The 13,442-nt window shown below is 60.7% G+C and overlaps 1 protein-coding gene across 7 annotated transcripts in view; it reads right to left on the bottom strand.

The window, feature by feature from the left end:
• Window positions 1–2,249: 2,249 nt before the first annotated feature.
• Window positions 2,250–13,442, bottom strand: part of GNB1 (G protein subunit beta 1) — a 53,840-nt gene continuing 42,647 nt past the window's right edge. For 6 of the 7 annotated variants that reach the window (XM_037062173.1, XM_037062171.1, XM_037062174.1 and 3 more), the window contains 6 exons: window positions 12,533–12,695; window positions 7,883–7,949; window positions 6,398–6,599; window positions 5,650–5,866; window positions 4,350–4,463; window positions 2,250–3,823 (listed from right to left, as the gene is read on the bottom strand). In XM_037062173.1, the coding sequence (XP_036918068.1) occupies window positions 4,357–4,463; window positions 5,650–5,866; window positions 6,398–6,599; window positions 7,883–7,949; window positions 12,533–12,695 (756 nt within the window). In that variant the 3' untranslated portion in view covers window positions 2,250–3,823; window positions 4,350–4,356. Of the gene's footprint in view, window positions 3,830–4,349; window positions 4,464–5,649; window positions 5,867–6,397; window positions 6,600–7,882; window positions 7,950–12,532; window positions 12,696–13,442 lie in introns of all 7 variants that reach the window. The other variant, XM_037062178.1, reaches the window with a different exon arrangement.

The following is a 13,442-nucleotide window of genomic DNA, read 5'->3' as shown; positions in this document are numbered from 1 at the left end:
GGGTACATCCATTAACATAACAATTCTAGTGCGCGACCTAGCACTTGCTGTTACCTGACACTGGGCTTGGCCTCCCAAGAAGCTTCTAGAGCGGGATGGTCTGCAGAGAAGGCACCAAGGCATGAGCCTGGGCAGTGTCGTTAGCCAAGGACAGAGCAGGCACCCTTGCTGGGTATCTGCCCCCTCTGAAGGGAATTGGTGCAGGTGTGTGTAACCATGGCAACCCTCTGTCCACCATGGACTTGAGAGGCTGGCAGGAGCACCTCCTTTCAAAGATGGAAAAGATGCGTGACCAGACCCCCTTCTAGCCCCAGGGCAGCCCCAGAGACTCCGAGGCGGGAGCTCACATGCAAACCCAAAGGGCTGACCAGCAGTAGCAAGGCCCATGGGGGGGGGGGTGCCTTGGGGCATCTGGAAGGCTCCTAGAGGAAGTGTTCCTTGGTCTGACTCCAAAGGCTGAGTCAGGCTATGGTGTGGAGAGGGAAGGCCGACAGTACAGACTGGGGTGGGGACAGGGGCAGGAGGGACACTCATCAGGCCGGTTTGGGCTTGGCGCTTCCTCCAGCGGCTCAGGGGCCCAGGAAGGCCAAGTTGTCCTCCCCTCTGGCCAAGCAGTAGTAGCCTTCCCCTGTAGTCAGCGCTCTATCTTATCACAGTTTGGCATTTTTCTTTAACATGGCTCCACATTGGTTAAGCTGCACACTGACAAAACAAGGAACAAACCCTCTTCTGAAGGCTGAATGATGAAAGACAGCAGAGTGGGTGGGGTGACGGGTGGGGGGAACAGGGAGCCTGCACCCTGGAGGTATGGGTCACGTTGTGGGGCACCCTGGATTTGGGTGCAGCTGGGAAACTCCCTGCCTCTAGGGTGCAGGTGGGGGTGCTCCTCTTTGGGGTCCTGCTCTCAACTGAGGAGGTTGGCCGCAGCTGTGTCTGGCTGGAGTGCACCCAAAAGGGGAACCAGTGGCAGCCTGAGGGGCAGAGGTTCCGGGAAGGAGGTGCATGTCTCAGGCTACCCAGAGGTTGGCTTGTTTATCCCCAGGGTTCTGGTGTCCAGCCCCTCCTGCCTGGCTTGACCTGGCCCTCCCCCAAGGAGAATGTCTAGGGTGGTGGACTTGATGGCCGCCTGTGGGGCTGGGTGGGGGCAGCACCTTTCTCTGCGGACCAGCTGAGTGGCAGGTGCACAATTCAGTCTGCAGCAAAACCTTCGGCTGGGCCCTGCGTCCCTTCCCACAGCGGTGCCAGAAGGGTGCAAGCTGCCCGGAGTCCCGCAGGGCCCTAGGTGAGGTGGCTGCAGGCAGCCCTGGTGGGGTCCTGAGGCCGAGGGCCACTCGCTCACTCCAGCATGTGTGTGGTGCTCCCTGAGTTTTCACAAGGTGCCTTGGCCGTCTACAGGTTCTTCTTTCTTAACTCATTGATTTGAGAACAGAGCAAGAGGGAGAAGCCTCAGTTTGCTGCCTCCCTCCCCGATGCGCTCGTCAGCGGGCTGCAGTGCACCCTGCCGGGGACTCACCGCCACCCTGGTGTTTGTGGACAAGCTCTGACCCACTGCACTACCTGGCCAGGGCTGTGCAGCTTTCAACGAGGACTCCAAGGGGAGAAGAGGGGTTGATGAGCCCAGGGCCAAGTACCAGGCGCAGCTCGGCACTGGAGACAAAGGGAAGCTGTGCCTGGTGGCAGTGGTGTGGCCACAGCACAAGTGGACACTGTGGTCACTGTGGGGCTAGCTCAGGTCCAGCCATGGCTGTGGCAGCCACGTGCCTGCCAGTGCCACGGCTGTGTCCAGAGTAGAGGGCTGGGCCCCAACCCGCCCCTGTGCCTCCTTAGAGGCCCCCTGCCCAGTGTGTCTCAAAATCAGGAGGAAGCTCCAGCATCTGACCCTGAGAATCGTGGGGACCTCGTCATGCCTCTGTGACAGGGTTGGAGGGGGGCGGGGGTGGCTTACGTGCCTCAAACTGGCTCCTGAAGACTCTGACTTCAGTGGCAGTCCCCCCTTTTTCTAGAGGGCGCAGTTCCTGTTCACATGGATGGAGGGTGCGGTCAGAGGGGGGCCTGTCCCTGGGGCGCTGTCCTGGGAGAGCTTGGGGGGTGGACAGGGCTGCTGTGGCCATGCTGTCGGAATGCCCTATCACCTTCCGTGTCCCCTCTGTGAAGGGGGCAGATCTGGCTGGGGTCGCTGGTCAGACCCACCTGGGCAAGGATGGCGACCACCCCACCCACCCGCCCTGGAAGGAGCAGCCACACCCGAGTCCCTCGTGTCAAACTGCTTTATTACATCTTAAATAACAGTACAGCTTAATACAGGGTCTACCTTGTTCCAGCTCCCTTGCAGTACAGGACTGAAAATTAAATACAAAAAGGAAGGGCGGGTGCAGACAGCTCTACAGGGCGTGGACGGAGAGGCTCCCGCCGGGTCCCGCCGGACCAGGCCGGGCAGCCCGCCCAGGAGGCTCCAGGCCGCCACAGCGTGCTCCGGGACGGCCAGCAGCCTGTCCACACGCTGCTGCAGACGAGGCCCAGAGGAAACCAGGGAGGCCTGCGGACTAGAAAAGTGGGGCCTCAGGTGCAGAGGGCTGGTTTCTCGGGAGACGGGCCGTGCAGAGTGGACAGAGGAAGGCCGGCGTCTCCGGCCCCGCCCCACCCCCTCCCAGAGTCCAACGGCGATCATTTGGGACAGGACTTGTTTTTATAAAGAAATCAAGAAAACAGTGATCTATCCTGCTACTCAAGCGTGTCGAGCTGTGTACTGTACTGCTTCCGGTGCGTGCAGAGTAGCAACGATGTGGATAGAGCCGTAATGGTTACAACTTTAAAGAGATTATTTCTGAAAAGGAAAAGAACATCGAAGGACCGAGTCCTCTATGCACATTGGAGCATTTCTACAGCATGCGAGTCTAAGAGTTAACCCACCCCAGATGGCAAACGATCAAATTTTTTAAAATTTAACTTAGAAAGTTTGAGATCATTATTTTCAAAACATTGATTTGTACATTGTTTCATACACAAGTAACGGACTCACTACCCAAGCACAGGATGGGCCCCCCCTGACGAGAGGCCCTGGCGGTGGGGTGGGCGTGGGCTAGTGCTAGGCTGTTGTCACAGACTCCCCCCACTTCACAAGGACACCCAAGTGACAGCAGAAACCCCACTGAGCAGGTGGGGAGGGCGGGGCAGGAGGAAAGGGGCCCAGGACGCTGCTGGCCACCGAGCCCCCGAGACCCGCAGCGGCCTGTGCCCGGCCCGCCCTGCTCTCTGTGCCGAGTCTGTGCGCGACACTCACACGACACCAGACAAAAATAAACCACCAGGGGCTGAATGTACACCGCTAAGGGTGTTGGAGAGACCACACGAGACCCTCGCTCTCTGGTTAACTGGGGAACACAAAGGCGTTTTAAAAAGGAAGCGTGGTGTCCAAACCCGTCACGAGCACGACCTGAAATTTAGAGCCAATTACAAGGTGGCGTCCTCGACGCGCTCTGCGGGAGGGTGGCGAAGTGGGGCCCCGACCGGGACCCCCCCACAAGCGCCAGGGCGCCGGTCTCGCAAGCACACGGGGCCTGCTTTCTGGTGAACATCTTTATTGGGTGTTGCCCGTCAGCTCCGTTCAAAGGCAGACGAGGACAGTGGTCCCGGGGGGGTGCAGGCTGGTTGAGCGACACGCTCTTCTCTTCGTGGGTTTGTGCTCTTGGTTCCAGCAGTGAGTGAGGAAAGGTCTCGCCCTTTTGAAGTTCGGAGGGGGAGGGCGCCCACATTAGTAGGGGGTTGGAAATGCTATCACGGAAACGCCTCGGGGCGGGATGGCCTCTGGCCGCCACGCGTGCACCTGCCGTTCCAAACAGAGTCGGGGCTCGGTGAGTGTGGGGCCTGGGGTGCCTCGGGCCCGCCTCCGGCCACACTGTGGTCCCACACCCCTGTGGAGTCTAGAGGAGAAGCTGATGAACCAAAAGGAGACCCACAGACACGGAGAGCAGCCTGACAGCTGTCAGAGGGGAGGGGTCGGTCACCAGAGGGCAAGGGGAGGAGGGACGGAAGAGGGCGGGGAGGGGGGTGGGGAGGAAGGAGGCCGGACTCGGGGTGGTGAACACACAGTGTGATGCACAGATGACAGATTATGGGATCTAACACCTGACACCCCCATACATTTATTAACTGCTGTCACCGCAATAACTAACATTTTTTTTAAAGTGTAAAAAGAAACAGCACATCTCAGTTCGGGTACCCAGCCGAGGACACGTTGCTGAGATGGGTGTGAGGCTGGCTGACTGCACCTGCCCGTGAGCTCTGCACCCAGCACGCCCAGGACGCAGGAAGCAGGGCCCCCAGAGCCGGGGCCCGGGCCACTCCATTACCTGTGGGTTAGTTCCAGATCTTGAGGAAGCTGTCCCAGGACCCTGTCGCCACAGCCATCCCATCATCAGTCACCCCCAGGCAGCTGACCCGGTTGTCATGCCCGGCCAAGACACCTGGGGGCATGTGAGAGCACAGTCATTCTAGGGCCTGTGGGTGCCCTACCTGGCTGTGACTGGGGGACAGTGCAGGGCAAGGGGGACAGGTGTACTCGCGGAGGCAGACCCAGCACCCGGCACACGGGGCAGGCCCTCAGCGCCTTGGGGCTCAGAGAAAGGACAGTGGGGGAAACTGGGGATCACATGGTGAGTGAGGGTCCGCGCTCCTCTCCCAACAAGAGCTGAGACACTTCTGACCCAAACATAGCCACGTGGCAGGCTAGCCACCAGCCTGTCGCAGACACGGCACAAGGCCAAGAGCAGACAGAGTTACAACCCAGGGCCTCCTGCCCTGAATGCTGAGCACTCACAGAAGCAGCAGCTCACTTAAGAAATGGAACCACAAGCACAAGGAAACCCAAGCCGCCCGCACCCAGGGCAGTTACACCAGGAAAGTGCAAGGCTGGGACCCCGGGGCCCAGTGCAGGGCCGGGTCCACACAACACGGACGGCCGATGTCCAACAGCCTGGCAAGGGCTGCCTTCTGAGAGCTGTGGTCCGCGTCCCCAAGGAGTGCAGCCTGCGGGGCGGGAGTGCTCCCCCAGGCAGGTGTGGGGCTGGGGTTGAGGGGGGTTCAAGCAGGGTAGGAAGCTGACCCCTGAGATGTGGCAACCAAGGTGAGGCCCACCAGCCCCGGGTCCCACACCCTTCTCCCACCGGCCAAGGACTGGGACGGACGTGGCAGGGCGCTTCTGACACCAGAGCAGGCTCGGTCCCACCACCCGGGGCCACATCCTGTGCAGGAAGCTCTCGTGTTCTACACAAGCTTCAACGCACGAGACAACCACACACCAGCCCGACATGCAAACTCTGGGCTACTTCCTGGGCATCCCACCTGAGGTCTGTGCCCTACACAGAGATGCCAGCGCCCAGCCCGTGCAGCCACAGGGCAGGGGACTCGAGGGTACCCTTGCAGACCGAGCCAGGTGCCCTGTCCTGCCTGCTGCGCTGTGCCCACACACCTCTCAAGTGCGTGGGAAGGGCTTCTGGCACGTGGGGGCTGCCATGGGGCCTGGTAGGTGCAGTCAGGCAGCCTAGCCTGATGACAGGTATCTCAGCTGCTCGGTGCAGGTGAGGGGCCAAGTGCATTGGAAGGGCAGCCCCAGGATGTGCAGGACGCACAGCAAGGCCCCGAGCCACTGACCTGCCCTGTCGGCCTTGAGAGCATCCCACACATTGCAGTTGAAGTCATCGTAGCCCGCCAGGAGCAGGCGGCCGCTCTTGGAGAAGGAGACGGAAGTGATGCCGCAGATAATGTTGTCATGGGAGTAGGTCATGAGCTCCTGGTCCGCACGCAGGTCAAACAGCCGGCAGGTGGCGTCGTCGGAGCCGGTGGCGAACGCATTGCCGTTGGGGAAGAACTGGGAAGAGCAAATCGAGTGTGCAAAGGCACGAAAAGTGAGTGTTGAAACTGCTGCCTGCCCAAGAGCAGGCCCACGGCCAGCATGAGACGAGAGTGAGCAAGGGCTAGACCATGGCAGAGGCTGGGGGACCACACCACATGCAGGGACCCAGGGGGCATGTTCTGTTTTGTGCATTTTCCCCGAGGGGACGATGAGGGTGCCAGCCACTGGGCTGGCCCGTGCAGAAGGCCGGGAAGGGGCCCCTGACCCACCAGACATATCTGCACGGCTCCCTGCGAGTCCAGGCCCTGCGGGGAAGGGAGACCCGGCCTGCACACCCGGTGCTGCCGTCGCCCCCTATCTGCTCCCCACCCAAAGGGGAGCGCCCACTGCCCCAGGGGACTGCACAAGTCAGGTCACATTTCAGGGACAACAGAGAACAAACACTTTGGGGTTCGATGGTGTCTCCCATGGTTTCTGGTAGCCAATGAGACTCGAGAGCAGCTGGCACAGGCCCCTGAGCCCCACCCAGGCGAGCCCCCAACTCACGCAGATGGCATTGATGTCAGACTCATGGCCGGTGAACGTCTGCCGGCACATCCCTTCCCGTACGTCCCACAGCTTGGCCGAAGCGTCACAGGCGCCGGAGACAAACAGTCTGGCATCAGGAGCGAGAGACAGGCTCATCACGTCCCCGGTGTGCCCGGTGAAGGTGGTGGTCTGCTGGCCCGTCTCAATGTCCCACAGAGCACTGTGGTGGGAGATAGGACAGGCAGTCACCTCGGTTTCTCAGAGGACAGTGACAAAGTGTCCTTCCAACCACCCAGGACCAGAGTGAATGTGTGTGTCTGACTGAAAACCAATCGGCCTCTGGACAAAGAGAGAACCTGCCGCACATGTGCGTACCAGGCTCCACGCCAACTCAGAATCAACAAAGAGGACGCCTGTGTCCGTTTACAACAGGGACACTGGAGGCTTTGCCACACACTGGGGTTGAAGTGGGACAAGGGGCCACAGGACAGGGCACAGGACCTGCCAGTCAGATCTGCCAGCTCTGGGCCCTCAGGGTCCTGCAGGCCAGGAGGTGGGAGGTCGGGGGGGGGGGGGGTAGTGCCGACGGGTAAGCTGATGGCTTGGAACAACGCCACAGGCAGCAGAGGTCCTCCACTGCGAGGCATCAGGGTGAGACGCCCTGGACAGCATGGCCCTGGGTCGTTGCAGCACAGCCCAGCCAGAGCCCTTTGGTCCAGGCCTCTGCCCAGAGGTGGCAAGAGCAGGGAAGCGGATGGGATTTTGCATGTTGCATCGCCCAAATGAAATGTTTATATTATACATCTTTCATGGGCCTATGGCATTCATAGAAAAAAGAAAGAGCCCTGGCTGGTGTAGCTCAGTGGATTGAGTACGGGCCTGCGAAGCAAAGGATCGAGGTTTGATTCCCAGTCAGGGCACATGCCTGGGTTGCAGGCCAGTTCCCAGCAGGGGACCCATGAGAGGCAACCATACATTGATATTTCTCTCCCTCTCTCCTTCCCTCCCCCCCAAAGATAAATAAATAAAATCTTTAAAACAAGAAAAACCCTGTGAAAGGACGAGGTGGACAAAGGAGTGGGGCTGACCCAGGGCAGTCCTGCTCCCTGAGGGACCAGGTGTCCGTGCCTCAAAGGGCAGGGACACCCACAGGGATGGACAAAGCCTAAAATGACATCAATAAAATACTATCTGACCATTTAAACTATATGGTTTGGTGCCAGTAACACAAACATTCTTGAGCTGACCGCCGTGGCCTTCTAGCTGTACGGAAGGCTAAACCATCGGGTCTCGGTGTCACCCACTGGGAGCTGTGAAGCCCGCTACCCAGGGCCCGGCCCAGCACCCACTCTGGATGGCACCCTCGCACGGGGGCCGACGCACCCACTGTCCAGAGCATGGCTGCCACGCAGCTGCAGGGGTCAGCGCCCCCACTCAGCTCCCACTGCCCCCTGGCCTGCAGTCCTGTGGCCATTTCCCAGTGCAGACGCCGCAGGGACTCACCAGGTGGTGTCTCCAGAGCTGGTAACTATCTGATTGTCATCCAGGAAGCGGCAGCAGGACAAGTAACCTGGAAAACAGGCCCAGACAACAAATAAAACCCACAAGCCCCGTGGTTCTGTGGCCTTGTGAGCAGAAACCCAGGGTCAGAATGGGTGGCTGGGGCTGAAGGTCTCAAGGAAGTCCCCCACCCTCTGTTCAGGGAGGAAGAGCAGGGCAGCATGTCTGAAGCACCGCTGGGCGGAGCCTGAGCCCCCCCCACCCCCAGAACCCTGGTCAAAGGAGGCTGCCCCGGGCCTCAACGCGCCCAACCCCCTGTCCCCGCCCCAGTCGGAGGACTCATGGTGCCAGCGGGAATGTCCCGCCGCAACCAGTTTCTGGAAACGGGAGTTAGAGAAGATCCACCCCACTGTGGCCTCCACCCCCTCGGCCCCGCGGTGGGCTGGGGTCTGGGCGCATGTTCTCCGGGGAGCAGCCCCGAGAGGCTGGGTCGCAGGGGTGGTGGGGCAGGCCCAGCCCTCCACAGGCGAGGCCCAGCATCGAGGTGCAGCCACTGTACACCTCGCGGAAGGGGCCCCACTGCCTCGGCAGGGCCGAGAGGCTGCGCTGAGCCAGTGAAATCAAGAGCAAAACCCTCCCAAAGAAGAGCTCCACCAACAGGGCCAATGTGAACCGTGTAAGGACGTTGGGAAAACAAAGCATTTATTTGACAATTGCTGCTAAACTGGCTCCCACAAGAGAAGAACTTAGAGATGGCAATTTCAAAACCCCAGGCCTGTGTCCAGAAAAAATGGTGGTCACACGTTTCCTGGAGGCCAGATTGAGTCCACAGTGCCTGGGACCACCTGGGTGAAGCCCAGCCAGGACGGGTGCAACCTGCACGGAAACGTGGGTCTGAAGACAAACCGCCACTCCGCACGGACCCAGCCTCCCCAGCCGCCCCCAGCCACCCCCGGCCTCCGAGGGCCTGTCTCCAAGGGGAGCGTCACTTCCTGCTCACAATGGCGAGACTCTGCCTCCCTCTGAAGCCAGCCCTGGGAGCCCAGCCCCATCCTGCCAGGTGCCCCACGGACAGGCCCCTGACCTACGCCCGCCCACACTCAGCCCCTCTGCCCTGTGAGCACGGGAGAAGCCCCAGGGCATTCTAGGCTCCCCCCACCAGGCACCAGCCCCGCAGAGGACAGCCCTGTGCTGGCCAGCTGGGCAGAGCCGGAGAGCAAGGGGCTGAAGGCTCCACGTGGAGCCATTCCCGAGAAACAACCTGGCCTCCCTGGGCCAGGGTGTCGCCAAGTGTCCATGGCCACCTCCCAAGAACGGGGAAGACTATGGGGAGTGATGGAGCTCCCAGACCCATAGCGGGGACCTGGAGACCACAGGTACTGGACTGCCCTTCCCTCAGCAGGAAGGGGAGCTGGGCAGCAGGCGGCATCTCAGTCCTGGACCCCCCTGGGGCCCTAGGAGACAGGCCCAGCCACAGGGAGGAGGTGGGGGGAGGGGTGGGGGGAGGGAGTCGGCCCTCGGCACTCATTCTCTGACCACTGTCACCCGAGAGGCCAGGCTGCAGGCGCAGACGACCTGACAGCACATTGCACGTTGACCGGAAGACAAGAAGCAGCAGGAACCGTGTGTTTTACAGAAAGTCTTTTTGTGTCACATGAAGAAGTGGGAACCGATGTTTCAACCTGGGTGGCCCCCAGCACAGTGCGGGCCGAACAGCACGCCCTGTGACAGGGGCCCAGTGAGGACACGCAGGGACAGGACAGCCAGCCGCACAGCTTGGTCTATCCTCGGGGAGGACAATGACAAGCAGGGACATCCCTGCAGGGGTCCTGAGGAGCCCCGGGCAGCCACATGAACGGGAGGCAGCTCTGGCTGGGGGAAGAGCTGTGTGCGCTCACCGAGCTTTCCGAGAACAGCAGCGGACGGCACCTCCGGAGGAACAAATGGGACCCAGGGGCGGGGCCTGCTGCATGTGCATGGGGTGGGGAGAGTCCTGGCCACTGGCCACCACGAGCCAGCATGAGCCTGGGGGGGGGGGGGGGCAGGCAGCAAGGTCCGAGTTCTCCAAGAGCAGCTGCAGGATGACTCCTGGGGTGGAGTCAGAGGAAACATGTTCCCTCTCACACCCAGAGAGAAAGAGTGACCGGCACTGGGTCTGACCCACTGTACGTAAAAATACTCAGCCTGGCTGGCAGGGCTCGATGGGTCGGGCTTGTCCCACAAACGAAGGGACCTTCCCAGTCAGGGCACGAGCCTGGGCTGCGGGAATTCGGTATCCAACCGGGGGCGCTTGAGGCAACTGATCCATGTTTCTCTCCCTTTCTCCCTCCCCCTTCTTTACAAAAAAATAAACCTGGATAGTGTAGCTCAGTGGATTGAATGTGGGCCTACAAAGCAAAGGTTGCAGGTTTGAGTCCCAGTCAGGGCACATGCCTGGGTTGTAGGCCAGATCGCCAGTAGGGGGCAGGCAAGAGGCAACCTCACATTGATGTTTCTGTCCCTCTCCTTGACCCTCCTTTTCCCTCTCTCTAAAAATAAATTGAAAATAAGAAAGAAATAAAGTGAAACACTTAAAATAAATGATACAGGGTCTCTCGCTACATGAACCCACTATCCTACACGGGAGGCTGGAGACAGCCCAGTAGGTCCGTGGGGACGTGGGGCTGGTGGGAGCTGCTGCACCCCCGACCACCTGGCTTGGAAGGGCGGCGCCGTGGGTGCCCTCACTGACCCACAGGGCTCTGCCCCAAACTGTCTGTGGAGAACAGTCCTCGGGGACGGCCTGCGCCCTTGTCACAGCCGTGTCGCCAGGAGTAGGTCGCCCCTCGAGCACCACCACATGCCTGTGGGTGGCTGTTCTCCGCCAACAGCCCTCGGGCCGTCTGACTTCAAGTGCCGCATGTTAGTAACAGTGACCCTGACGGTAACGCCCCACCTCCGTCACCGTGGATGTGCTCCCCTGGCCACTCCCGGGGACACCCGCATCCGCCTGACGGACTCAAAGAGCAGCCAAGACAGATGCACCCGCCCGCCGAGCAGGCTGCCCGTCTCACCGCCCCCGCCCCCTCCTTCCTCCCAGGTGCACGAGCTCTCTACACACGAAGCTGAGACCCTCGGTTCGCCTCACCCCAGAACCGGCTCACCTGCGCCGACCCCGAGGTGAGCACAGCTGTGCTGCTGGACCTCCCGCCGCCCAAGGAGCTGACTGGAGAGCAAGAGCCGCTGCGTGTCCCCCAGGGGCCCTCGTGTGCCACGGGGACAACGGCAATCCCAGCTAATCACCAAGAACCTCGTTCTTGACGCCCACGTCCCCTCGGACCCCTGGATGGAGGCCGCGGAGCCGGAGCTCAGACGGCTTTTCTGCGCAGCTGAGTCTCTGGACCTGCGCCAGGCCCTCTCCTGACCACAGCCCCACAAAGCCCACAAAGCCGCAGACCCCTGCTCAGGCCTCAGAGAACATGGTGACACGTGGTGACCGCCAGGCACACGCGCTGGGCGGGGGGACCGGCTGAGCGCGCTGACTGTCCACACTCAGCCCGAGTAAAGCGAGACTGTTCCATGTGTGTCGAATGTTAACCTGTGCCAGTCTGAAGCTGACAACGATGTACTGTATCTGAAGAAAGTCAGAAACACTCTTAAGAGACCAAACATTAAAAAGCTTTCACCTCTCAAGACGTAAAACTTCAAGATGTGTGAAGGAAATAAAATTTCTAAAATATTCCCTCAAGTTTTACGTTTTGTTTCGAAGATGTGTTTAAAAAATCCTAAGCCTTGCAGGTGGGATCTCGCGGTGGCCCCGTGAGCAGGCAGGCGCCAGGCCTGACGAAGGTGCTCACGATGAACCATCAGTGAGGAACCAGCAGGAACCCAGGACCTGCTGCTTAGAGCATGCAACGGGCAGGGCGCGGAGGGCCCGGGAGCCTGGGGCCCACAGGGGACAGTTCGAAGGACGAGAGTGCAACTGTGTGTGTAGGGGCTTAATGCATGTGTAACACTGACGCGCGCCGAAGCCGCGTGAAGGGCAGAAAGGGGCCTCCGGGCTGCGCAGGGCCTGTGTGTGACGCGTGCTGCGACCCCTCGATAAACCACTAGAGAACAATACCAACAGGTAACCAGAAAAAATACAAAAAAGCAAAATGGGATTCTGAACACCAAGTCTCCCCGGAAAAGGGCGGGACAGGCCCTGCACAGTGGGGCTCGGTGGGTGGGCGCCGTCCCGCAGAGCCGAGGGCTGCTTGTTGGCTTCCCGGGAGGGGCACGAGCGGGGTCGGCGGATGGGTGTTTCTCTCCCTCCCCAGTAAACAAATTCTCAAAGGGCACAAGAAGGCAGGACAGGAGGGCAGGCGGCAAAGTGACGGAGCCGCGTCGAGCCCTGTGACCGGGCAAGGCCCTGAGCGGCACACACAGGGTGGAGACCAGTGTGGGGCCAGCTCCAAGGACACCGTGCTGACAGGGGAGCGGGGGCCCTGGAGGTCACTGTCAGGGCTCGAGGGCCCCAGCAGGGGAAGCCACAGAGCCTCCTGTCGTGTGCCCCACCCCCCATTTCTTGCTGCTAAATGCTGATTAGGACCTGTCCCTGGTTTCCTTTCCAGAATTTCTCCACCACGGCTGCAGCCGATCTCACCACGTCAGCTGAGAAGAGGGGGTGCGTACCTGTGTGTCCGGCCAGCTCGCGGCTCACGCGCACATTCCCCTCACGGGTTTTCAGGTTGTAGATGGAGCAGATGTTGTCCAGGCCACCGCAGGCCACGTAGTTCCCAGAGGGGGCGTACGCACAGGTCATGACCCACGAGGAGCGCAGTGGGATGGCATGGACCTAGACACGGAGAGGCAAGCACGCAGGCTCAGACCACTGGTGTGGCGGCCAGGCAGATGCAGCAGCGACCTGACTGGCACTGGGCCGCAGGAGGCCCGTGCCCACGGCTTTATTCTTGGTGTCTCCAGCGGGCAGACCGGCACCGCAGGGACAGTGCAGCTCCGGGGTCAGAGCGCGCACCGAGTGAGAGGAGACCATGCGCCTTCACCCTCGACTGTTAAGGTTCATCTGCTGGCGAGAAGTTCCCTTAGTCTTAAAAAAATGAAAGAGGAAAGCAAGTGGTCAGCCTGTCCAAACGGCTATAAAATCGCCGACGAGCCAAAATGTTTTCCTGCAGTGACCCACCCGGACGGTCTTGCACTCGACCCCCCGTGCGCCTCCCCGTGCCCCCGCAGGCTGTGGCCAGGGCGGCCCTCCACGCACACCGAGGGCTCGCTGGGGAAGCAAGGCTGACTCGGGTCTTCCAGTGGTGCCGGGCCGACAAGCGTGCTGCCCGTTCTGCAGGACACAGCCTTGGATCACGTGTCTCAAAAGTCTATCCACACTTCAAGGTGGAATGCCATGCGGATTAGGTCTCATAAAAACTCTGAAGTAAATGAAACGCCACGCCCCTACATTTTTACACAAAACATGAGGCCTCCCAGACACAGGGAGGAGAAACCGCCGGCCCCTGCCTGTGACTCGCCAACAAACACGGCAGCCTCCGGGGCCGCGGCCCCGCCCGCCCTGGCTCCGAGCCCCCGCAGC

Source organism: Sturnira hondurensis, unplaced genomic scaffold, assembly GCF_014824575.4.
Source record: "Sturnira hondurensis isolate 20B ecotype Veracruz unplaced genomic scaffold, ASM1482457v3 Scaffold0013931, whole genome shotgun sequence".
Taxonomy (NCBI): Eukaryota; Metazoa; Chordata; class Mammalia; order Chiroptera; family Phyllostomidae; genus Sturnira; species Sturnira hondurensis.
The sequence above is the reverse complement of the archived record's forward strand: the minus strand, read 5'-3'. Positions and strand labels throughout refer to the sequence as shown.